The sequence below is a fragment of the Triturus cristatus genome, chromosome 9, assembly GCF_964204655.1.
Source record: "Triturus cristatus chromosome 9, aTriCri1.1, whole genome shotgun sequence".
In the NCBI taxonomy this organism is placed as follows: Eukaryota; Metazoa; Chordata; class Amphibia; order Caudata; family Salamandridae; genus Triturus; species Triturus cristatus.
In genome coordinates this window covers 773583500-773611204 of record NC_140592.1, presented here as the reverse complement: position 1 = coordinate 773611204, position 27705 = coordinate 773583500, and the positions used below count along the sequence as shown (strand labels likewise).

At 43.4% G+C, this 27705-nt stretch overlaps 1 protein-coding gene across 1 annotated transcript in view; it reads right to left on the bottom strand.

The window, feature by feature from the left end:
* The window catches only part of EXOC5 (exocyst complex component 5), a 200142-nt gene that overhangs the window by 75678 nt on the left and 96759 nt on the right, over positions 1 to 27705 (bottom strand). The window contains exons 10-12 of the mRNA XM_085626144.1: positions 27526 to 27608; positions 24035 to 24244; positions 18830 to 18977 (exon numbers count right to left, since the gene is read on the bottom strand). Coding sequence (XP_085482270.1) covers positions 18830 to 18977; positions 24035 to 24244; positions 27526 to 27608 — 441 coding nt within the window. The remainder of the gene's footprint in view (positions 1 to 18829; positions 18978 to 24034; positions 24245 to 27525; positions 27609 to 27705) is intronic.

Genomic DNA, 27705 nt, shown 5'->3' with positions numbered 1-27705 from the left:
AGCCTGTGAAAAGGAGGGGAACCTTCCTTCAACTGGTGCCCTACCTTCTGACAAGAGGGAGCCAAGGTTGCTTGCCTGCAGTGGCTTGGGAGGGGGGCAGGAAAAGGAAGAGAGGGGAAGGAAAGGCTGGGTATGGTCTGTACCTTTGCCTCGACCATGGTATTGAATTGCCGATAGTCTCTCTTTTGTGTCTGGAGGCAGAGAGATCTTGCGCCACCCATGCGGTCTTTGAACCGCTCAAGGGCAGAGGCAGTCTTTGCTCACAAGGGATGTTCAAATGGGTAGATTGGACATGATGGGAAATGCCTGAACTTCTCAGCCATGAAGATGAACAGCTTTGCCTGAGCTTGGCCGTCTTGTACCAGCTCTGAGAAATGGGGCTGAAGGTGGTCCGGCAAAGTAGGTACTCCCAGATGGGCCATGTTCCAGAGCGCACTGGTGTTAACACCCCATGAGGAAGTTGGAGTCTAAGGATTTGAGAGTCATGCGGCATGCAGAAAATAACTTTTTGGCAAAATGTTCTATCCTCTTGGATTTGGTCTGATGCAGCCGTGAGGAAAGTGCCTGGAGAGAGCTTGGATGACACGTGCGATATCAGAAAGGATGTGTTGCCTAGGGGCCAATCTGTATCTCTGTGCAATTACTTGGTGCACAGCAGTGGAAGAAGTTGGGTTCTCCAACACAGACAAAAATGGGCTCAGTAAGGGCTTCATTAAAAGGTAGTAAGGTTTCCGCAAAATGAGTTGTAGCATGAAGCATCTGCATTAAGATGTTTGCCTCACCTTCAGCCGAGAGAAGCTGGATGTCCAATGTTTCCACTGCCTTTTTAATAATGTTATACGAAATTACTTCTATCTAGGTGAGGCATCAAGACCACTAGTATCCTTAAGCCAAGTGAAATTTTGGTCCATGGTCAAAGACTGGCTGTCTCCATCGACCGTACACGACCAAGAATCTTCACTGGGGTCAGAGTCCCAAAAAAGGAATCTTCCTTCCGAAATGAGGCCCTTTATGAATAATGTTGTGAAGGAAACTAACTTGAATAGAGGCAATGTCTCAGGCCTTGTGGGTTGCGGCACTCGTGGAGTTGGCTGCGGGGCCAGTGGCGTCGGCAGCAATGATTGTGGAGCCAGTAGCATCAATTTTGACGTCAGTGGTGACAGGTGGTCTGTCACAGAATGTGAAGAGCCCGATAGTATGTTCAGAGGTGGTGGCAGCATCAGGCACAGCATCGAGCGTGTGGAATGGACTAGGAAATCTGTGGTGATGGCAGGAAAGAAGCAAGAAGAGCAGCAGAATACGGCATCAGTATGGCTACAAATGCATACCCCATATGTCCCACAGGGGAAGAAGGTTCTTCAGAGAGGCCTATGGCTTGTTGGAAAAAGTCAAACATTTCGTTAAGGAAATGAGCCGGATCCATTCCAGGGCCAGAGAACTCAAGTTAAGGCTGAACGGCCTGGGGCTTTATTGTCGGTCCCTCAGACAGTTGCAGATCCTTAGTCTGTGCCGCGTCAACACGAACCGGAGGTGGCAGATCCTCCGTGGGTATCTCCACAAGTTCTGGTTCCTTGGAGGACTGTTGTGGAGTGGTGGAGAATTTTGGTGACTTATCTTTTAAGAAGTATTGTGTCATTTTTCGTAAGTTTGCACAGCAACTTCCAGTAGGTTTGTGATTTTGGGGTTTTGATCTTGGTATGAACTTCCTCTTAGTTCGATGTTTGATGTGGGCCACAGAATCATGCCTTCCGATTCCTTTAGGACTAGGATGCACACTCAGACAGGAGCTGAGGCCTTTACGTCATGGTCCGACCCATAGCACCATGAGCAGAACTCATGGCAGTCTTTGAAGGACAGTTGCTCATCACAGTCCCTGCACAACTTAAATCACGAGCATTTAGGGGGTGACATAATCAGATGCATCTGGAATTTTAGATAACAATTTAAAAAGATGTTAACAAACGCTGACAAATCCCTTGAGGTGAGCTCTGGATTCGCACTGATGGCACAGAAAAAAGGGAACAGACGTCAAGGCACCAATGGGCACTTTATAGCTCCAGTGCCATCACGAGAACACACTCCTAAGGAGCCGAAGTGGAGCTAGTGCTCAATACCGGCACCATTATCTATTGAAGAGTTTCCAGATTCAGTCAGATGCCTAGGATATTCAAAAGGTGAGGAATCTGCATGTTTAAGTCTCCATTAGAACACTTGGATTCTGACAAGTCTTTGCCAAATGTATATGTACAGTCACAGGTCTTAGTAAATGTTTATTATTATGGCAAACATGATGTTAGACCGAACATCCTTGGTGTAGTAATCCCCCAAACCTTTTGCCTTAATCCCTCCTGTTTAGTTGGATTCATTTTTGTTTGCTTCAGTACTCTGTGCACTTTACCACTGCTAACCAATGCTAAAGTGCTTGTGCCCTCTACCTAAAACATGGTTAAATTGGCTTACACCTGATTGGCACATTTTATCTGCTTGCAAGTCCTAGTATATGTTGCTCATGTGCCCAGGGCGGGTACATTAAATGCTACTAGTGGGACTGCAGAACTCCTTCTGCCACCCACTAACGTACCACTTTAAAACTTGTCTCACTCCTGCCACTGCAGTCTGTAACGCAGATTTAAACTGCCAATTCTTTTTGCCCGGCCGAAATCTTCCTTTTTAATTCATGCCAGTCACCCCAAAGGTAAGCCCTAAGGGCAGGTGCATTGTAATTAAAAATAAAACATGTGGGTTTAAGTTTTACATGTACTGGTAGTGAAAAACTCCTAAATTATTTTATCACTACTGAAAGGCCTATTCCTCCCATTGACTAACACTCAGTTACCGTAGTGTATTTGAAAGTGCTGACTTTGGATTGCGAGCAGATAGGGAAGTTATCTTTAGACTCAAACAAGTTATAATTTTAAATCCTGTTTAATGCTATAGTAGAATTTTAAGCCACAATTCTGAAAATGCCACTTTCATAAAGTTAACGTTTTCTTGTTCTTAACATTTCGGCCTCTTGCCAGGGTCACATGACTGAGGATGGCTTTGCTGTTGGGCTTTGTCTGATCCTCCCAGACAGGGACGCAAAGGGGATTAGGTGGACACAGGATGGGCTTTCCTGCCAGGATGGCTGTGGGTGGAGCGGTTACCTGCCTCACCTGCATTTCAAAGGGCCTTGCCTTCTGCACAAAAAAGGAACCAAACACTAGTCTTTTGCCACCCAAGACTTCACAAGAACTGGTGGTACCAGAGGACTGCTCTGCTGCTTTCAGAAGACTACCTTGCAGGAGAAGTGGACCATCTCCTTGAACCCAGCACCACCAGAAATGACTCCAAGGGCTAGCTGGCAGGTGTACTGTGTGAGCTACAGGAACAAAGCAAGCTTCTGAGGCCTTAACCCCTGCACCTGACCTCTGCTGGAGTCCTCCACAATTGGTGTCCCCTGGGTCCTGGACCCTTGAAAGTAGGATTTTGACAGTACTGCTCCTCCCTAATCCTAAAACTTGGGAATTGGAAAGTCTTTCACCAAAAATTTCTGGAGAATGGACAGAAGACTGGCACCTACTTGCCAGCCGATTCGCCCAAGGTGAGTAGCCGGTCGGCATGACTTTATGGTGGCTCCCGCTACTTTCATCTCTGCAGCAGCAAATCCTGTTCAGCTGGACCTCCCAGCAAGGGTATTCAGCCTTGTGGCGCCCTCTTCAGCTACAGCCTGCAGCTTCGTTCCGCTGGGTTGTTCGAGTCCGAAGGTAAAAATCTTCACTGGGCTTGACGGAGAACGGCTCCTCATTGACGACAATGCTCTGAACCTTTTCCCATCATCATTGAAGGCTTCACAGAGCCTTCGTCCCGTGTCTCTCCAACGATAACACTGCCTGCTGCCTTTCCATGTTGAACTGTACCTTCTCGTAACATTTTCTTGAAAGCTCTTCTAAGTCCGAAGGTAAGATGAAACCGGGCCCAATCCACCTTGTATAGTCTGACTTGTGCTCTGTCGGGCTTAACTTTTGACTTTGACCCATTCTCGCGCAACCATATTCCCGCAGTTGCTACTTTGAGCTTTTAAGTGCTAGATTTCACACAAAAAAAAAATGTAATTATTAAAATGTACTCTTTTTCTAAATAGGTTTGGGATTTTTCTTGTGTTGGGTTTTCACTTTAGTGCTGTTTGTGTGCTGCATAAATACTTTACACATTGTCTGTAAGTTTAGCCTGACTGCTTTTGCGCCAAGCTACCAGAGGGTTGAACACAGGCTAATTTAGTGACTTTTATGGTTCACTTCGAGAAGGACTGTGGTTATTGCCTGAGTGGGGCTACCGTACCCTCAACCAAGAACAAATTTTCTTGTACAGGGGAGAGGCCGTAATTAGAGGTCTGACATGATTAGAATGCTACTAAACAGGTGTGTTATAATGCACTCATATACTGTATACTCCTGATCAAACCATAAACATTTATAACCATAACACAAGCTTTTGTCTGTGGGGGTGTAGCAGTGTAAAATCTTGTCCTAATCTGCGGCGAGGTGGGGGCATCCACGGCACCACACTGCCTCTCAACCCCCATGTGAAGGACCGAGTCCAGGCCGAGGAGTTCCCGGGCTGCCCAACTCAGGAAATTGATGCGCTTTGCACAGAGGGGCGTGGCTGGCTACGACCACGTCAGTACTGGGGACTGACGGGCCGAGTACCGCTGATGCGACCCTCGTGGGTGCAGCGGCTGTACCTTTGCAGCAACCTGGCATAACCCTACTATCTGGACTGGCTGCTGCCTGGGAGGGAGCCGGAGGACTCTGATACAGCATGTGCCAGACCTGCAATAAGAGCACTACGGCCATATCGGGGCACACCACCACAAGGCCTCAGCATCGACTGGGGCATATCGTCGACTGGGGCCGTGGGCGCTGAGGCACGGAGGACAGCCACGTGCAAGTGCTGCGCTGCGCGCCCCAACGTGGGTGATACCGACCCGGAGGCCCCCCTTCTTTCCCCAACTGCGCACTGGACAGGTCAGGCTGGCCCAAGAGTGGAGGATTGGGCCGGAGGGGGATGTGTAAGATATAGCGGCTATGTGATGTCTCCTTCTCCCGGTACCACGCACGACCCGCAGCGGCTGGGACCGCCCCTTGAGAGGCCCCCCCCCTCCGGTCTGATGCCTGTAATAGAGGACCGCTGGATCCTCCAGAAGCCCTGAGAACCTGGGCTGTCCCCACCGCAAGCGAAGTGGGGTCTGGAAGGGAGAAATTAGGTGCCGGCCTGCTGTGCCTCTGGTGCGAGGAACCCCGAGTAGGGCCCTGCAGCGTGTTTGGAAGTGTTTCAAGGCCTTTAGTAATCAGTGGCCACGGATCCCCCTACCCACCCATCCCCTTCCCCCCGCCCTGCGAGAACTGCATAGAAACAGAGAGTGGCAGGCTGAGGGTACGGGGGAGGGGAAGGGGCATCAAGAAATGAGATACCTCCGGCCTAGCAGTACACTTGAGTGCTACTCACAGAAGCCAATACCACTTGGTGTCCCACGAGAGCTGCCCAGGGACCCTACAGACAGCTACACCAATGGCACCAACGATACTTATGTAACGTGTGGGGACAAATTGTGGATAAGCACACACACCGGGACAGTTGCTGCAGCCCCACTGAGCATTCACTCTTCCGCTAGCGACGGGTCAGTCCAAAATGCAAACCCAATCGTGACAGGTGGTGTCCAACAAGATGGACTTGCCAATGCGTCCCCAACGCACGTATCTGAATGCATACCACCTATCCAGATGGAAGCAGTTCCGGATAAACTGGACCTCATTCTGAAGGAGGTCTGTGAGTCTAAGAAAGCAAATGAACAGCAAATTGGGGAGTTAACGACTGGATTCATGTTACTGAAGGCAGACCATAGCAAGCTGACAGACACTGTGAAGAATAACACACTGCAGCTATCAGTAATACGCCCGCAGCATAAGGAGCACATGGCCCAAAGACCACAGCTACAACGTCAGGTGTCCACCCTACAGGATAGATTTGAGGATGCAGAGGGCCAGTCACGTAGAAATAACGTCCGTATTGTGGGCCTGCCGGAACGCTGTGAGGGACCCAACGAAACACAATTTGTTGAACAATTACTGCGAGATTCAGTGGCCCCAGAGGGTCTGACAGAACTCTTCTTTGTTGAAAGAGCACACAGGATCCCCACAAGAACGCCAGTGGCCGGAGCACCACTACGCTCAATGATTGCTAGGATACTTAACTATAAAGACCGCAACACATTGCTCTGTAGTGCCACAGAAAAGTCTCTTATAATGTATGAAAACCAGCGGATCTCCCTGTACCCGGACTTTACAATCATTGTCCAATACCAGAGGTCCTCCTACAAAGCAGTAAAGAAGAAACTCAGAGCCCTAAATCCCAAATACGTGCTATTATATCCAGCCTGTCTCAAGGTTATGCATGGGCAGAAGTCATACTTTTTGGAAAAACCCGAGGAGGTTGCTGAATGGATTGTAAGGAAATTTCCAGCTACTACATCAGAAAGGTCAAAGCAAAGTACGCATCGAGACTAACAACCACAATGGACTGGGAGGGTGCATCGACAAAGGATGAACTGTAACACTGCAGCCACAAGCCCCTCACCAGAACAAGTGTTGGAAAGTTGGCAATCAGCACTACTCACATTGGCAACATTCAAGGATCAAGATCCCCTCTCCTCAGCAGAATCCTCTGAGGACACATAGTGAATGATTATTTGGGATAACATCCCAGAGAGGCACCGTTCCGGATCCTACACTGTCTGGATGTACACGAGCAACAGACTTTCACGTATTCCCAATCTCGCAATAATATACTAATACAGTACACAGCTGCGGTCCAATCCGCTGCCCTGTAACTATGCCTTCCAAGAATATACGAGAGCAGAGAGGCACAGTAACCATACCGCTCGTAGCAAATGCAAACTGGCTACAGTTGGAATGTTTACAGTTCCGGCGAATGGTATGGTCCACCACAGTTTATTGGGTAGACCCTGTATTGGATTGTAGATGGGATAACTATTTACCTGGCTCACCCCCAACTAATATCTCTAACCGCCCCACTCCCGTGTAGTGGAAGGTCATCGAACAATATGCACCCATCCATGGCTACGTTAGGTAGATACAATATTATCACATGGAATGTCAGGGGAATGGGCTCAGTGCACACACGACATAGAATATACGCCCATTAAAATAGAAAAAGAGCACAGATTGTCTTGTTCTAAGAGACACACCTCACTAATTCGGAGGCTCTTAAATTATCTAGGAAAAGGAGAGGTCAGGTGTTTAATGCATCATACTCTGCGGGGGGCTACAGTTTGGATTAGAAGCGGAACCCCATTTGTCGTCTTAGACCAGAGAATAGATGCAAATGGAAGGTATGTCCTGATACATGGCAACCTAGATGGCATGCATGTAGTTATAGGCAGAATATATACGCTCTGAAATATGATCAAGATAAATTCTTAGAGACTCTCAATGCCCAATTAATGGAATGGGTAAACTATCCCTGGATAATAGGTGGGGACTACAATGTGGTTCTGGACATTAGCTTAGACCATTCAAATCCCCCACTTCAAGGAGCAACTGACATTAAGGAAGCGGCTGCCCTCCAGGGCTGGGCGGAAGGGTGGTCACTGGCGGGCGCCTGGCGTAATAAACATGCACACTGCAGAGTACTCATTTTAATCCCCACCCCATATTCTCCACACAAGTCTAGACAAGTGTGCTGTTCCTTCTCCCTTGTGCCCCAAGTTGTGCAGGCTGAATACCAGGGTAAGACGTTCTCCGACCACAATTCATTACAAGTAAGACGGTCATGGGGAGGGTCCCTACGGCCCAATTGGAAGTTGCAGCCTCAGCTACTGAAGGATGCAGTGTTCCGCAGCAGCATGGCTACAGCCATCACCAACTATTTTACTGATAACGCCAACACTGCATCCTCTCGATCAATCGAATGGGAGGCATTCAAATCAGTTGTGAGGGGAACGGCTATCAGCGCAACTGTAGGGGCCAGTCAGCTTTTCACAAAGATTTACGAGTGGACAAACTGAATAAACTACAACAGGACCCCATTAGCGACCCTGCAAAAGCGACCGAGTTACAAGAAGCACGTATATCGGACCTGTCGGAGAACATGGCGGCCAGTGGCTAGCAGGTCGCGGAGGCTCCAGCGGTACGGGACAGATTTTGCAATGCTGACGAGCTGTTAACCGTCTGTTGTTAGAGGCCAAGCGGATTACAACCAAATGGCGAAATTGAAAATACATTAATTTCACTTGAGGCGAAAGGAGCGATACTGTGAGGAGGAGCGGTGCGAGACTCAATAGTCAAACAGTTCCAACAGTCGGGAAAACGCCGGATCACACCGGAGCACCAGAGACTTTGAAGACGCTTGAACGCGCCACAGCAACGCCCGCAGCGGCATCCTCATAGCGGCATCCCCACAGTGAGTCTGTTCTACCGGGCTTTTCCCAATTTCTGTCTACTGCTGCTTACCCCCCGGGAGAGGCACTGGAGGTGGCGGGGTTGGTCTCCCCTGGTGCGCCAACGGCCGCGAACATGTCGGGTAGAGGAGTCAGAGAGGAGACTTGTGTGGCACAGGAGGAGGGGGTTGCGCAGTGGTCGAGGGCAGCCCTCGAGATTCGGCGCGGTCACAGAGCGGCGGCCAGACTTTCCCACAGTGGCAAAGGTAGGGGCTATACGGGACTCAATGTCCCAGAAACCCTTAGAAACAGCCAAGGCTTAGAGGGAGCAGTTAATGATCTTCCAGAAAAAAAAGGCAAGCTGCGTTGCTGCAGGGGGTACATTTTGATGTAAAAAGTGTCAAGCTTCTTCGGGAAGAAAGAGTGGCTATAGAGGGAAAACCCACAGTGAAGTGCAGACAAAAGAGTATAGTGGATTCAATAAAAGAGGTTTCATCACTCAGATACGCTTTAAGAAGCACAAATAAAAAACCTGATATAAAGCTCGATAACATACTCAGTGGGACTGATAAGACAACCAAGGATTCAAAAGTAGCAGTTTCTGTAAAGTGTGCCAAATCTGCAAAACCAACAAAGTCAAAGAAAAAAAGAAAAAAACCTGAAGGCGACTCTACCATCCTACCAACTCAATCATCTCAACCAATTCAACCCAAGGTAGAACCTATACCCTCGTTAAAAGATTATTTCAGAGTAGTGCCTAGCACTCTCATATTGAAGCCAATGGACTGCGCTCCAGATAATTCAGGTAGCTATTTGGAACAGCCTTACAGCTACCCAGAAGGAGTTTTAAGTCCGAATAAATTCCAAGTATTGGAGGGGCAGCTGGAAGGATCCGAAGTAGAAGGTTTCACAATGTCTGAGAAAGGTGATAAAGTAGGGGACAAGGCACTCAATGCGGGCTCTGACTTCACAGGCGAGAATGTATCAAGGGTGAAACAAAATATGGCGAATGAAGCGGGGTACACCCCTTCACTTAATGGGAATTTAGGGGATCTATCTACGCATCAACCTGTCTTGCAACTTTTAAATTCTTTAAGCGAGGAAATGAAGAACAGATTTCAGGTCTCGAAAAAAATAAAGGTGAAATTAAAAGACTTTTTGTGAAAAACTGGAAGATAAGCTTGATTCCCTGACAGCCAGGGCCTCAGCTTTGGAGTCCATAGTGGCAGAACTGACAGTTCAAACCACAGAAAATTCAAAAGACTCGTGAAAATAAAAGAACGTGAACTGGGGCTACAGGAAAAGATTGAATCCATTGAAAACTACCAGAGAAGGAATAATCTACGCTTGCTCAAAGTTCCGGAAGGAGCAGAGGGGAACAACATTAAAGAGTTTGTGGCTAAGCTGATCAAACAATCGACTCTAATTGACTCTTCAGAGCAAGATCTCATGACTGATATTCAGAGAGTCCATAGAGATCCATTCAGACTAAAACCAAACAAAACTAGACCTAGGAAAATCTTGGTACACTTCTTAACTTACAGCCTGAAGGATGAAATACTAAATAGAGCTTTAAAGAAGAGTACACTAAATGCGCAAGGGATAACGTTCCAGATAAGATCGGATGTTTCATCAATAACAGCCTCCAGACAATGGGAGTTAGGCCAGCTTTTAGACCGCTTTAGACAGAAAGGAGCAACAGCTCAGTTAAAATTCCCAGCAACTTTGAAAGTAATGTTCAATAATAAAATGCGGGTTTTTAAGAGGGTGGAAGAAGCAGAATCCTTTTTACATTCAATATCGGGGGCAGCTGGTGAGCCATCTGTCCGGTAGCACTTCAGGCCTCTCTGGAACTCCTTTCTTTCCTTTTTTCTTTTCACGCTCTGAGATTTACACCCTTTTAAGTTAAAACAACAGACATAAATTTAACTACTGTCCCGTGTACCTGGGAGGGATGCCTTAAGGCCAGAGTAGGAAGATTGGGGGTTCTCCAGGGGAGCACTAGGGTGGGAGAGAGGAGGGGAAGGGGTTGGTCACAGGGTGGGGAGCATACGGGAAAAAAACAAAAAAATAAGTCCAAAGCGCCAATATAGGTTGTTCAAGCAATACACTACCCATATTTTGAGAAATGGCACAAGATATGACTGATCAGGCATTATATCTAAAGGTCTTGTCATGGAACCTGAACGGATTGAGGGTAAAATATAGAATGGAGAGAATTTTACAATATTTAAAAGATACAGCTGAACAAATTCTCATCCTACAGGAGACATCTTACAGAAAAGGAGATGAAGGATCTATGTAAGACCAAAAAATGGATTCAGGAAGTAATATGTACTACACAGCAGCTGACTATCAAAGGGAGTGGCTATTCTCTTTAAAAATAACTCGGCCTTAGCGGTGGAAGGGTTTAAAGTAGACAAGATGGACCATAGCCACGATAAGGTTTCATATGTACAAATTCACAGTGGCAGGCTATTATGGACCCAATCTAGATGATCCAGCTCCGCTGAGGGAGTTGCTGGCAGAGTTATTAATTTTTCAGGATCCATTAATTCTGGCGGGGGATTTTAATCTGGTATTAGACCCCCTGATGGATGGAACCTATAAGAGCAGATCAGCACAGAATTGCAAAATGAGATCTTCCTTAATAAGTGCTATGAAGCAAATGGGATGGATAGATATATGGAGGAGCAGAATGGGATGGATAGATATATGGAGGAGCAGAATGGAAAGTAAAAGGGGATACACTTTCCACAATAAAAAACATGGACACAAGTCCAGATTAGACTTCTTCTTGATCAGTGTGGAGCTACAAAGTTGGGTGATAGACTCAAAACACATAGGAAGTCACTTATCAGACTATTCGGCAGTATCGCTAGCCTTGAAACTCTCAATAAAGCAGGGTACTAAAAGATGGACCCTGGATCGAACCATTTTATTAGAGGAAGAAGTCGTGCAAAAACTGGCAGCAGAAACAGAGAACTTCTTCTTGACTAATTTAGAGACCACTTCAATAGAAACGGTATAGGATGCTTTTAAAGCCTTCTTGAGAGGTCAGATAACAATCATACAAATAGGTAGGCAAAGTAAATACAAGGATGAGATAGAAGGAATAGAGGCAAAAATGTGCAACTTAGAGCAAGACCTCATTGCCCAGAGGGATACAGCCCAGGGGGATATTGTTGGGAATTTATAATCATGTAAACTAGAATTGACAGGGGTGCTAGATTCCAGATTGAGGAAAAAGGTGGGAGGCCAGCAAACTGGCCCACTTTGAATACGGGGAATCCAGTGGTAAGCTCCTAGCCTGGAAAACCAAACAGGACCTGAGCAAAAACAATATAAAAGAAGTACTATGTGAGACCTCTGGTAAGCTATTGGAAAACCCTAAAGATACTGAAGAAGCTTTTTTTAAGCACTTTGAACAGGTCTATAGGGAAGATTTAATTCCACAAGAGAACTTGATCCACTCCTCGCTTGACCAATGGTCTTTAAATAAAATTGATGAGGGGAAAACTATCAATCTCAACAAAACAGTTAGCTCCACAGAGATAATTAAGGCAAATGAGTCTGGGAAAAAGGGTAAGGCACCGGGACTGGATGGGCTGCCAGCAGAGTTGTATAGAGCTCTAGCGGGAGTCCTCGTCCCTGTGATGCATAAACTATTTTCCCCTATTTTTGAGAACAGAGGGAAGGTGCCCCCCTCATGGAAAGAAGCAACGGTGGTACTGATTTTAAAACCATCTAAGTCACCAAGCCAATGTGATTCATATAGGCCTATCTCTCTGCTTAATCTTGACTATAAGATTTTTGCCAAGATTTTAGCAGAGAGATTAAATGGACTCATAGGAGATGTACTACATAAAGACCAAAAAGGTTTTGTCAAAGGCGGGAGCATTCAGGACTTGACATACAATCTGGTTGGTGCCATAGATATAGCGACATTGCATAAATTACCTTTGGCCATTATCATTCTAGACGCCACAAAGGCATTTGATCGTGTGAACAGGCAGTACTTAGCTCAGGTTTTAGACAGATGCAATCTGGGTGAAAACGTTTGCAGAACAATTTTATCAATATATCAAAAGCCCACAGCCAGAAATCTGGTAAATGGCAATTTGTCGGCGGCTGCAACTATCAAAAGAGGGACAAGGCAGGGGTGTCCTTTGTCACCGCTGCTTTTTAATCTCTACATAGAGCCATTAGCGGAGAGGATTAGAAAGCAAGTCAGCATAACTCATTTTAAGTTTAGAAATTGGGAAAAGAAAGTATCCCTTTATGCTGACGATATGATGATATACAAGTCAGATGCCGCAGCAGCTATCCCAATATTATACAACATAGCCTCACAATTTGGACATACTCCAGGTTACAAGATCAACCAGGCAAAAACGGAGTGCATGGTATGGAATATGAATGTTCAACTCCCTATTTTGAAAAATGAGAAGGTATTTGGGAATCAGAATCATGCAAAACATTGGTAATATCTCAGATATAAACCTACGCAGAATAGATAAAGAAATTGCTGACTCTCTAAAAAGTTGGGCGCTTCTCTCTTTGACATTAATAGGTAGAGTCAACCTAGTGAAAATGATGCTTTTACCTAAACTCACATTCCTATTTCAAAATATCCCATTAGCATTTAAGGAGGAGGCTTTAAGGAAAACACAAGCTAAAATGAATTCCTTTATTTGGGCCTTTAAGGGGAAAAGAATTTTGTGGAAAAATTATGAAAGAAGAAAAATAAAGGGGGACTATGCGCACCAGACCTAATTCTCTATGCATGGGTTTTCTTAACAAGGGCAGGGAAAATGCTCCTGAACCAGCCAGATGACTCAGACATAGGAAAAATGTTCAAAGCAATGCTATGGGATATAAAAGGAGGTGACCAAGCTTTTTTGTATCAGTTCGAAGACCCACGCTTCTTCAAGAAGGTCCGCTTAAAGACACTAAGAGATATTGCGACTATTTGGTATAAAGTCAGAAAGATCTCGAAAATCAGTTACCTTGGCTCCTATATGGGAATCTCCAGGATCACCGGAGTGGACTAAAGACGCATTGGCAATTCCGCTGAAATTGGCGGGGTTGGAACGATGGGCGCAACTAATGCCGGAGGGCTCCCTGCTATCATGGGAAGAGCTGAATAATATCACAGACAGCAAAGTGTTAAAATTTAAATATCTACAAATAAGTAGTTGGAGTCAGGCAATCGGCATAGTGGTAGGTATCTCAAACGATCTGAAGAAAGCACTACACATGAGAACGCGGAACAAGAAAGAAACAGCACATTTTTACTGGATGATGATCGATATGGCGGACGGAGATTTTACCTTACCATTCCAGCTTTGGGGAGACTGTTTGTCGGATCACAGCCCAGAGGAAATTTGGCAAGTATCTTATGATTTATTACACTCTATAGTGTCAGCTGCCAATTTAAAGAGGAATCATCTCTTTTCTCTTCACAGAGTTTACTGGTCCCCTCTTAGGTCTATTCCTTGCTGCCCGAAGTGTCAGCAGGAAAAAGCTGACGACATCCATATGTTTTTAAGGTGCCCAATGCTACATACATTTTGGGGATCGATTATGGAAGGTATGAAAGCTATGTTCAGTTTCGACATCCAGGTGAGCATAACTTGGGTATTTTTTGGCATCTTTTCGAATTAGGAGTTGCTACCTCGAGATGTAAGTAAATTGTCCTTTTATTTAATCCTACTTGCTCGCAGAAAAATCTGCAAATGCTGGTTTAAGAATATTTCCTCAACTTTTTTAGATTGGGTAAATACGATTAAATATACAATAAAACTAGATAGGGCCACCTGGAAAAGGAAGAAAGATTTTTGGTTGCCATGTATGGGCTGGCTTGACAAGTTGTGACACCAGAGACCTATCTGTCCAATGATTATGCCTTTGCACAGTTGTATTTATCTATCTGATCAGTTTTAAGGGTCATTAAGTTAGAAAAACTGAACTGACTAATCAGGAGGGGTTCTGTGTTACGTGCTTCCATTAAGACCAGATCAGAATCTACAAACTGTTGGCGCTAATTTATCGAATGGGAGGCCGCAGAAAGAGAAAAGCTGATTCTGGACACATATAATGGCATATGAGGACAAAAACAATTTAAAAAAAGAAGCACGTATATCGCATGCAGACCTACTGGAGCACCTTTGCATTATAGATTACCAAGCCTACACACAATTACGACAAGCACAAGCCAATAAATAAGGTACCCTCCTTAAGCAACTTCTACGTGATGCGCCACTCCCTACCCCCATACTCGAAGTCACCACACCCAACGGCACAACGGTAAACACACAGAAGGAAATAAATTCTGCCTTCTACGAATATTATAAGACACTGTATGAGGCCTCTGCAGCAGTGGGTGAGGAAGCAATGGAAAGCTTTCTTGATGATCTGAACTGTCCCCAGCTGTCTAAAGCCCACTAACGAGAACTAGCAGACCCTATCTCCAAAAATAAGAGAAAAGAAGCGATCCGGGAACTCCCCCATGACAAAACACTGAGGTTAGATGACCTACGGCTGAATTTTATGATGCCTTCTCGGATAAATGAATCCCCCAGCTAGAGTGACTGTACAAGTCGGCTCCGGAAGCTTGAGGCCTCCCACCTACCACAATGCAAGCACTAGTTAGCTCCCTACCTAAGCCGGGCAGAGACCCCAAAGACATCTCTGTTAAACACTGAATCCAAGATTTTGAGTAAGATATTAGCTCACCGCATACTCCCCTTCTTGCTGCAACTCATTCACACAGACCAATGTGCCTTCGTGCCCGGCCGCAGTACTTCCCTAAACATCAGACGTCTATATCATGTCCTGGATGCAACCTCCAGGGCCAAAGTGGGAACAGGCTGCATATCCCTTGACCTGCGTCAAGCTTTCAATACCCTCAGTTGGGACTACATGCTGAGAACGCTCAGCAAGTCTGGTATCCCTCCTGAGTATTTGCGATGGGTTAAATTGCTCTACACAGAGCCGACAGCCAGGGCCCAAACAGGGGCACACATATCTCAACCCTACCCTGTGGGCAGAGGCACGCGGCAAGGCTGCCCATTATCCCCACTACTATTTGTGTTAGCGCTGGAGCCACTAGCAATAAAACTCCGGCAGCAGGCAGGGGGAAAGGGATCTGCATTGGTAACACCACGCATACACTGTCACTATATGCGGACGATATATTCCTTTATATAAGCAACTTACAAGACAACTTAAGAGCACATACGCCGCATATTCAAGCAATCTGAACAAATCTCAGGACTCGCCATAAATAAGGCCAAGTCCTTTGCCTTTCTATTCCAGCCGGAGGTACATCTAGAGCCTATACGTTTCGGGCCCTCTACATTTCAGGTAGCACCAAACACCTTCTGATACCTAGGCTTTCAAATGTACAGGACTCCACAAGACCTTTTGGGTGTTAATCTCCAGAGGGTGGTCACCGTATTACGTACCCAAATAACCTTTTGGACATCACTACCCATTTCAGTGGCGGGCGGAGTTGCTATTTCCAAAATGGTCAAGCTCCCACGTCTACTCGATTACTTTACCAACCTTTCCATAATCAACCCAACCACCTTTTTTATAGCTTGAACACACTCCTATCGGACCCGATTTGGGGGAAGGGTTGCAGAAAGGTAGCCTTACCAAAGCTGCAACTAGGTACGGACAAAGGACACATGGGTGCACCAGATTTCTGTGCCTACTGCTTTGCGCGCCAGTTGCAGTGGCTTGAGTATTGGCTTGCTGGACGCAACTTACATGAGCTAGGTTACACACCTCAAACCCTCGCCAAAGGCCCTCTGCATACCTTACTACTACCCCAAAGTAGGATCCCATCAGCAGCCTCCTGTTACAAAAATAGCCCTAACGTATTGGCGTATTGGAGCACTCCAACACACAAACCAAAAGATCCCGTACGCCCCCAACACCCCACTGCTAGTGATTCAGAGTCCAGCGGGGTTAGTAAGTAAGCAGTGCATACATAAATTAGTATACCGCGATGGTGCAAGCTTGTGTAATGATTTATTAATAGCCAGGCCACAGCAGTGTACCAGACCCAAAGCACAAAGCTGTATGGCCTACAGGCTGCCAATATTAACAGGTTTCAAATTCCATTTTTGATGTATAACAATCTCTTCATAAAAGATTAAACTGATTGGCAATATTTTGAAAGGTTTTTTATAAGTTGATAATATTTATTCTCTCAATTCATACACAAGTGTTGCTCAACATTTGTAGAATCTATTGATGACAATACATCATTGCAGCCATTTTCTTATATACATGGTTAATTAAAAAAGTTCATTTCGGGAAAGTATTCCTTCTTCAGGGTTAACTAAAAAAAAATGAAAAACAAAAAGGACTGTTTGGGACAGTTGATGGGAAGTAGGAAAAGATTAAGAAAAATGACAACATGTGAGAAACGCGAAGTGCAAGGGGAATGTTCCTCATACTAAAAACCAGCGCCCATCCATAGTTTCCATACTTTAATTAGAGACAATCGACGTTCAAGTGGTGTGGTGAGGTTGACCATTCAAACCTGAGTGCCAGAAAACCAATGTGAACCACATGACTGCTCCCAAATGGACATGAGAATAAAAAATGTCACCTTGTGAATTTAAATAGAAGGGAGAAGGAACTAGTCCTGCTGCTTGAAGTCTAAAAGTATTCTCATTGCAAGTGAAACTTCAATAACTACAGAAGGGGCATGATACGTGCTTTGTGAATACGCGAGACTGCAAGTCCCAACATGTACCACCACGGGTAATTTTGTATATAGCTACTAACAATGGCATTCGGAGAGTGTTAACACTGTAACCAGTGACCTTAATTATAGCAATCTGACTGGAGACGTGGCCCAAAGCCACTGGAAGATGTACTGTAAAAACAATATGAGCACTGGTTACAAAATCAGCTGATCCATGCTAGTCTACCCAGGCATTAAATAAACTCATCACGAATTTTCGAAGCAGTATTGTGCTTAAAATAGAATCACAAAGTATAACCAAGGCTAAGTCCATTGTGACACTTTTGTTCCTAACACAACATATTCCACTACTCTCACGACTAGAGAAAAGAGAATGTAAAAGGTGCCTGGAGAATTAAGCGCTCGTACATTAAAAACACCTCCAACAAGTGAGTGTGAGCTAAATTTCCACGTAAAGACAGTGTGCTCCATATTCGAACGAGCAATATAAGTCTTGAGTATCCCAAGTTTTGTCTATTTCCTCATTACATTAATCTTTTTCCCATTTCTGTCATCAATCGATTCTACAAGTGTGGCACAACATTTGTGTATGGATGGAGAGAATCAATATCAACATAATAAATATCTCAAAATAATGTAAATTATCAGTTTCATCTTTTATGAAGGGAATGTTCAACATCAATAACAGGACTTGATAACTTGTGGGCCATACAGCTGTACGCTTTGGGTCTGGTCTACTGCAGTAGTCCAGCTACTAATGAATAATAAGAATGCTGCCATAATTTGTCACCTCATTGCATGGAACCAAATGGGACATATCCAACACCCTCCCCAATAAAAAAACCAAGAAGATTTGCCAAGCATCTAGTCCTATGGGCAAGTAGATATTTTATAAAAATCTGCATCCCTGAAATGGAACACATCATTGAATGTTTTTGAGATACTAGTGCATGACCAGCATTTTGTATACAATTTACTGTGCTTACCCATTCATAGAAAATTTATATGAATTTTTTCATTAATGAAAAAAAATAAGCAGCAGAACTTCACACACTGTGAAGAGGGTAGATTGTTTTCTGAGGGAGACCCAACACATGCTATTTCCAAGTCAGTTTAGAAAAGAAAATACAGCATTAAACAAAAAGACCTGTACGGTAAGGCCAAATAAGGCAATATCCTTTAGGGCAACAAGATACAGAAGCTCATATAAATTCCTAAATTAAGTTGAAGGATTGAGGCTTGGTGATATTCAGATAAAACACTATGGGTATTTAATGAGGTAGCTAAGCATGTTAGGATGGGATCAGCAGAATTAAAATCCAAGTGGATGGAAGCTATGATAAACCCTGTTTTGCTGCCAGCTAATTTGCTGGAGTCAATCCACAAGACAGTCATTAAGGCCTTCCCCACCCTTCAAGTATTATGCTTCCTAGTTCTTAAAGCTAAGTTCACGGTAAATAAATAGCAAGTACAAATAGTATGCATATTGATGAATGGCCTCAATACAAGGTTTTAAATGTGATGAAGAGGAGTCTAGAATTTTATGGAGATTAGATAATAAGTTCAAACTGGTTTCAAACTTCCTGTATGGTTAGTTAATGAAAACCTAACATGAGCAGGGAATTAAGCAAGAAGATACACTTTTATAGAAAAATAATGCCTCTTACCCGGTGACATCTCTCAAAGGCCTGCTTTGTTTCCTGCAATAGGTTAACCACCACATCTTGTGTAAGAAATGTCTCTCCATGTGTATCAATACTTGGGCCAAGAGATAGATTGGTACGTTGTCGAATTCTCTCCTTAAGATCTTGAATACTAGAACATAAGACACAAAAGTTAACTATGAACCCACATATTCTGTAAAATTAAATACATACCCTAAAATCTGTATAACATTATTAGCAAGAGTTGAATGCAGCCATCCATCTAAAGTGAAAAAACATACAAGTTACCATTTTCAAGGTTAATCATAACCTTTGTGTAGCTCTCCATCACATAAAACTGGGATGACAAGGCTCTTTTTAGTGAGTTCTCTTCTGCAATTTAGAATAAGGCAGTTCTAGTCACTTTAGAGTAGGGTTTTTGACTGCTAGAGTCCCAATTCCTTTATACGCATAGCATATCTTTCTAATTTGACAATGGTACTTGGGCATGTGAATGAACAATTAAGAGGCCCAAGCGCAGTCCAGGTCTACTATTGTCTGTATTACCAAATTGACCTACTCGTATTTTCTCTGGCAGTGTTGATGTTTTGGCCTAGATCTAAATCTTTGGCATTGAGCAAGCAAAATTTTAAGAAGGAACCAGAAGACTGCAGAGTGTCAAAGTTGCATAAGTCATCAAATATACTTATTACTCTCACACACTCAATTCCTCCCTTCCAATGGGAAAATTACCACGTCTCAATAGCTCCTTGAAGAGGAGAAAGGACAAAGAGGAAGGCAGCAGAATTCTTTGGACTAGTCCTCGTCAAAGATCCAGAATTAACTAGTTACTGACGTCACAGAAACGTGCAACATGCAGAGTTTTGCTGAAACCACGGGGAGTCAGCTAAGTGTAATCACCGTACATAACAGTAATCAGAAAGAATCTCTGAAAAGCCTTGCAGATATCTTTGAACTACCAATATGAATTTGTGCTCTGGAACAACATGTGAAAAAGAGAGGCAGAGATCAGTGCACAACATAAAGTGCCTATTATCACAATGCACAACACAATACTACAAAAATAAAAGGTAATCAAGGGAGCAAGAAGACTAAGCAAATGGTATGAGCTCTGTGACAGGTCAATTAGGATCTTGTAAATCTCCTAAGTGCAAGTATGTACAGAGAGCCCTGATCGAAGTCTATGATGAAACCCTGCAGAATGGGTCTCTATCCCTTACCATGCGTGAGCCTATTGTGACACTGTTGCTAAAGTCAGGTAAATCGCCACACCAATGTTCATCGTACCGCCCATTATCGCTACTCAATCACAACTATAAAATACTAGCCAAAATATTAGCGACCCGGTCGGCATTACTGGTAAATACCACGCTATGCCCTTACCAGGCTGGATTAGTTCCCGGCCGGTCCACGATTCTTAATCTATGTGCAATCTTCTCTGTGATGAATCAAATGCCCCAACCCACTGACTGCCATGTTACCACAAGGGCTGGCACGTTCGCCCGGTGAGATCCAAACTCTACCTAGGACTTGCTGGGCGTGGGCCAAACTACAGCGATATCTCCTAAAGGACTCCTTGTATTCGCCACATTTACCACTGGCAAACAACCTGTGGCTGCCCCCAACCACTGAAGTCCTGACCAAACGAACATTAGGCAAACATGGGCTCCAAACTGTTGGGGATCTATTTAAGGATTCCCGACCATGCACGGTGTCTGAGCTTACCAAGCATGGGGATGTTACATACATGGAAAGGTTTTTATTGCACAGAGTCCAAAGATCACTGATTGGGGAGTTTCCAAGTGGGCAAGTGGAGCCAGAGAATTCCTCCCTCTCACGCTTGTTACTGCATCATCAGACGACTCTCACCTGGTCTCACGCTGATACCGCCTCTCATTATCCCTTCGTCCTATGGCCGGCGCTAAAGCGCGAGCAGCCTGGGAAAGAGATCTAGACATACCCATAACTGACAACATTTGGCACTATTGCTGTGCACAAGCACGGTACATTTCGAACAGCCACTGACACACATTACTACATTTTAATTATCTACATATAATTTACATCACCCCGAAGCGACTGGCTAAGATAGATCCAAGCACACTACATGTGTGCGCTAGATGCACTACGACTGACGCTGACTTTTCGCATATCGCATGGGACTGTACACAAATAGAACCATACTGGGCAGGTATCTTCCAACATGTGTCACTTATGGTGGGACAGGTGAAACAGCCCGCTCCCCTGCTGGCATTGCTGGGCTACGTCCGTCCATTACCAAAGGCTATCCGGAGGTTCACTGCAATAGCTATGCTTCTTGCAAAGCGTCAAGTCTCTATACACTGGGGAAAGGCACATACACCGGCGGTGAAAGCCTGGCTCCGAGACATGATCCGCTGCAACACTATATGTGAACTATATGCTACACAATTACCACCCACCTCCCGCCCTTGGGACATTTGTCAACCACTGAAGAGCTACTTACTTGACCACCCCCTTGATAAGGCCTGAAATGAGTGTGTGGGTGTAGATAGGAGTAAAAGGGCTGGAGCATTGAGATATGCAGTACACTAACACGTGGAACCTAAACATAACTAATGTGGAACAAATTTTGCCCTTTAGTAAATATTACAAATAGGACTGTACCCAAACATACTGTACCGTGAAATATTTCTTATTTACGAGAGACCTTAACCCTTCCTTTTCAGAATTGCTTCTGTACCTTGTTTTATTGTTGGGCTATGGATGTTTTCTTTTTCATTGACATGATGGTATATTCATGCTGTTACAATCTGTACATTATTGGCACTTTTTGTGCTGCTATCTCAAATAGGATCAATAAAGAAAATAAAAAAATAAAAACTTAGCCTGAACATCTAATTCAAAAAGTGCAAGTGCTGGTATTTAAAATTCATTTTATTGTTATTTTCCTCACAAAATGTGTTTGTTATCTCATTTGGCTATTCAAGAGATATGGAGAGAACTTATCTTTAAATATGACCATGTAGATCTTCATCAGAATTGAGGCTAGGCAGAATTCTAGTATTGAGCATTATGATATTTCTTGATTCTAACTGTCTTCATTTTAGTTCTCGGTTGCCACCTCTTCTATTTTTTGGAACTGAATCAATCACATAATAGAATAGCTCATTTACATTCCTCCATGTACCTCATTAATGGCGAAAGGATAGCTTTTGTCACTATTCTTCACCGCCCTCAGGTGTTGGAGAATGCTCACGTGTGCCGTGTGGATAGTGCTCCCTACATAAAGTTTTGGACAAGGGCATTGAAGGATGTATTCTACAAATTTGCTTCTGCAGCTGTAAAAATGGCATCTTTTCCATGGACTCTTTAATAAGGGTGATTGGATCTCTTTCTTATTCAGACCATGTTTACAGGCTTTGCACTTTTCAGACTTAAGCCCGGACTGGCCTTCAACCAACCCTCCATATCTCTGGGCTACTCACTACCAGATCCTGTCTCATGGATTTTGCTCTCCTGAATGTTAAAAGAGGTCTACGTGATGTAATACTGCCTAATATAGGGTCACTCTTCACTAAGTGCCAATGTTATGTATGGATTTTCTCACTTTAGCATGCTAAACATTGTACCCTGTGATCATACGCAGTTCATCCTTTTCTTTTTTCAATTCCTCCTGTCTTACTTGAGAACAATAACTAATCTCTAGTAATTCTCTCCACCTTGTTTCTGGCTTGATTTAGAACCTGGATACTATATCCCCTCTCTGCAAATCTCTCTGTGAGTATAGTTTGTACTTCCCTCAAAGAGGTTAACTCACTGCAGTATCTCTTCCATCAGATGTTCTGCGTTCAGAATCTTTTGCTTAAGTTTCTGTGGATGAAAACTACCAGAGTGCAAGGTTGAATTCCCTGTTGTAGGTTTCCTATGGGTTCTTGTATGTATTTTGTTGTTTTTTTACAAACACCTCAAGGTCCAAGAAGTAACCATCAGATTAGCTGATGGTTCTGGTGAAGTGTAAATTTAAAGAGTTGTAATTTAGTGCCGACACAAACTGCCTTGCTCATTCCTGTGAACCTCTCCATAGAATGAACAAGTCATCTATGAATCTTGTCCAGAGAATGACATTCTCTAACCACTCCCTGGCAAATTTGACTCTGAGCACCTGCTCCTCCCACCAACCATGTGCAGACTGGCATAACTGGGGGCGACACAGGTGCCTATAGCAGTACCGTTCATCTGTTGGAATGTATCTTTACCAAACATAAAAAAGTTATTTTTCAAGCACCATTTCCCAATTTAAATTAGCATTTCCGAATGTTGATGTACGCCTATTGGTCTTGAGTCTAAAAACTGTTTCATGGCCCCGAGTCCATCCTCATGAGAGATGCTGGTATACAGCGAGGTTACAGCAAGTGTTATCAGAACAAAAGATTCCTCCCATGGGATGTCATAAACCCTCCTCAGGAAATCCCCTGTATCCTGAATGTACAAAGGAAGACCACTTACAAATTCCTGCAAAAAGTGGTCAATGTAGCGGGAGTTTGTCTCAAATAGAGTACCAATGGCCGAGATAATAGGTCTCCAAGGTGGAATATCTCGATTTTTGAGTATCATGGGGATTAGGTAAAGTATGGGTGTGATGGGAACATCTACCTTCATATACAGGTATTCACTTTGAGAAATTAAACCTGTTTCCCTCCACCTAGCTAAATCTTTATGAAATCCACTCTTTGCCTCGGTCACGTTGGTTTGTGGTACTCTCTGATAATACTCGATGTACCATAACGGTGCATTGGCCTTATTATTATACATGCTTAATGGCCACAAAATGATGTTCCCTGCCTTATCTGACTGACAGACCACAATATCTTTCCTGGATTTAATCTTGTTCACAACTTTCAGGTATCCTTCATCTTGAAAAAAAGAGAGAGATATATATATATATATATATATATATATATATATATATATATCTATATATCACATGTATATCACCAAGGAACTTAAAAATCAAGAAAAAGAATGCTGGCACACCAAGATCTGTATATAGTGTGTTTAGCTTAAATAAACATGCTATACAGAGATCATGGAGTGCCAACAGTGGATGAGGCTGGTTTGCATTGCAAGAACTTTTGGATACCATATTTTTTATTATATTATAATATAAGAGCATAATTATTCATACTCTTCAAACCTTCAGACAACAAATGCATAGTAAGTACATACCCTCCTGTGCCAAGAGACCGCTTCTGGTGGTTTTTAGAATCGTAATAGCGTTGAAGGATCATAGAACTTCGGCTTCTCAAGTACCCAGTTTCAACATCAATATAATTCTCCAAATATGAAATGAAAATGGATTTCATGAGCTTAGACAAGAATGTCTGCTTATCAGTTCCCAAGTTAAATTCCATCAGTTTACTTGAAAGGTTGGTTGTCCTTAAAATAAATAAAATAAATTATATTAAAAAGTATTTTCTGTGTATGCCAAAAGGAGATCAGCATTTCAGTTACAATGGCATCCTTCTGATTAAATTATGCTGCATCACTTCCCTATGCAACATTTTATGTCAACACAAGTAAACAGGATGACCCATGTTAAAAATATCAAACCGAGGAGTTCATGAGCTAAATAGAAAAAAAACAACTCACCCAGTTGTATTGATAGGAACCTTTCTACTTCCACCTGTATACGGAGGCTATTTAAAAAAGAGCCTAATTAACATGTTCCAGTCACCACCAGGAAGAGGGGGGAGCAAGACAGACAGACAGACAGACAGACAGACAGACAGACAGACAGACAGACAGACAGACACACACACACACACACACACACACACGCGCGCTTTCCCTTCTAAGAAATTTGTCAGGGCCCTCATCCACCTATTGAGGGCTTTGATTACACGTGGAAGGACTACAGTCAGTCTCTCAGAGAGCTACTAGGAAAATTACTTACCTATAATTCTAGTTTTCAGTCCTCCTTTGTCTCTCTCAATCAATAAGTAGTAGACTAATAGCACCAATGAGCAAGACCCAAATACACTTTTAAAACATTTTATGAAACAAACATTAAATAAAAGAAAATATGTCATTATCATTAAATATTTTCTTGTGCCTTTTTTCTCTAATCTTTCGTTTATATTAAAATTAATTGATTCAGCCAAATTAAACCTAAAATACATTTATTTGGCTGCAAACATCACAGATTTTTTAAGGCAATATTGTAAAGAATAATAAACCCTTGAATTTTCTAATTATGCTTTTGGCAAATCAAGGAGGCAGTATAGTTTATGGATTCAGACAAAACTAATAAAATACCCAAGACAGTGGATTGGAATTACAGGTAAATAATGTTTCCTTCTCTGTGACAGGATTCTATCTGAACCCAAAATAACCAAATTATAAAGCAAGCTAAATAACACCCTACACATGAGAAGGGACAGAAAGGCATAGGCAGAGGAATAAGGATTAACGTGGGCAAACAATGTACGCAAAGAGGCATGGCCCACCACAGTACCCATTCAGGAGTTAGATGCAATATAATAGGTCTTGGCAAAGGTACGAACTGATCTCCAGATAGCTGTTTAGCAAATTTATAGAATAACATTTCCACTAAATCTAACTATGGCAGCTCTTCCAAACCATACCTCCCTCCACCTCATCAACAACCCGTCAAGGACTTCGATTGACCCTCTATAGATCTATTAACCTTGTGGTAGAGTTTTATAATGAAGTAAACTCTCCAGCTAGCTAGGTCTCATTTGGGGATGCCATTTCAGAGGACAGCTCCATAGTAATAATAACTGTTAAGGCTTCCTGAGATCTTCCACCTAGATACAAATCGAGTACTCTTTTCAAATTTATGGTATGGATAGATCTTTCTTCAAGAGAAGAAAAGGTTGAGAAAGAAACTTGGAAAGGAAATAGTTTGATTTATTTGACAATCCTAAATAACAATGGGGAGAAAATATCGGTGACCCGTTAAAAAAACTATCGAGGTGTAAAACCACACAAGATTCCTCCCTATAACACACTCACCCGTCTGGCTGATGTTATAGCTACTAGGAAAACTACTTTCAATGACAGGTTTGAAAGGAAGATGTTGAGTTCCCAGACCTAATAGGTGGCAACAACTCCCTCTGAACTTCCAGGAAATCCTTAATCACTAGAACTGTGAATAAGGATGCACAAGCAGGACTATTTCTATAAACAGCTATTGCAGCTAAATGCACTGCTATAGAAGAGAATAAAGGGCCAGATTCTGCAAAATAAGGGAGACAGGGTGCTACTGTTTGATCCTGGAAAGTTTTTAGGTTCACCCACTTCTGGAGTCACAATATACATAGACGCTGAAACTTAAAAGAGAATGAAGAGGAAGGGAGCTTGTGCACCCTCAACAAGTTCATGCATGTTCATAAGTGGTAGGTTTAGTTGCAGTTACTCGGGAATCCGACAGTCAAGCTCAGTGATGTGTAGGATTTTGCTCAACATCGCAGTTCGAAGCACATACGCATCCTTGGGGGTAGAGGTGACAGGTGATGCAGGGCTGAGTGCCTCATCTTGTCAATCACTGTGTGGTACAATGGCACCAGAAGAAAAATATAGGTGAATGTCTTAAAATGGTACCCCCCTTGGTACCGCCCTTGGTCTGGGCTGTGGGAACAGTTATTTTTTCCTATAGCAAGCAGTCTGGTTTGAGGACAGCTTTTAGTGTAAACGATGACTTGCTGAACAATGACAATTAGCACCTGTTCATCCTGTTATTAAAGATGCCTGCTGAGCGGGTCTACTTTCCACTTTTACAGACCTGAGAGAAGCACTGCCCTGCGAAGGACAGGTGCTTGTCAGAGTACAATTCTTACTAAATTGTGCTCTCATTGACAGCATATTAATCTCCTTTCTCTTTTTTCTAGCAAATGCATTGTCATTGTATGAGCTATAGTAGGACAGATGGCACTGAGATAGAAAAGATGCTCTGGTCACAATTTGTCCCCTGAAGAACATGTGAACCATAGGCTCTAAAACTGTGGTAAGGGACTGGATGTGAAAGGATAGAAAAACCTATCCGAACAAGAAACGTAGGATGGGCAAGCAGCCACTTGCCTGCAGCAGCTGTATCCCAACTATAACCGTTACATACGCTCTAGACACAATTGGCTTCCCTAGCATTACTGCTATAGTCAGAAAGTAATCTGTGAGTGAGCCTTTTGAATTTCCTGTGCAGTGCTACCTTCACCATGTCTCCCCAAATGGATTACCTTCAAGCACACTGACCGATCACATGCTGAAATCAGGATAGAATAAAGATAGATCTGCCCACCATGCAGATAAGAGTCAATGAGGGAGTATGTAAGAATTGGAGGCTGCTCAGCACCGTGTCTGTCAGTGCACTGCACCATGGTTATTTATAACTGGCTGTACAAGGGTGCAAATAGAGGAAAATTCTGGTTTCAATTTTACTTAGCTGTCCCACCCTCACGCAAAAACATATTTTACACAGGGCGAAGAGCAGCATTAGGTGCGTAGCACTTGCTACCAACTTGGGACATATTGAACTAGGCAAATGATTATCAGTCTGTTAAACTAGCAAGCAGCTAAACGAACACACACTCCTGTGTAATATTGTGTCAATTAAAGTCCCTTATGCAGATAAAGTAAGAATCACAAAACATACTGGAACTTAAAAAATAAATTACTGAACAAAATGAAACCAAATTTACCTTGTGTACAGGTCATACAGATTCTTAAGGTATTGCTCAGCATCAGATTTCCTGCAATCTTCTAATAGATTCTTTACAAAGCTCTGGAAAATCAACAAAGTTAAATGCTCAAGACGTAATACTGAATGTCTCAACAATAGTTAACATAGAATTTAAAGGGTACAGCATATTTGCATGTTC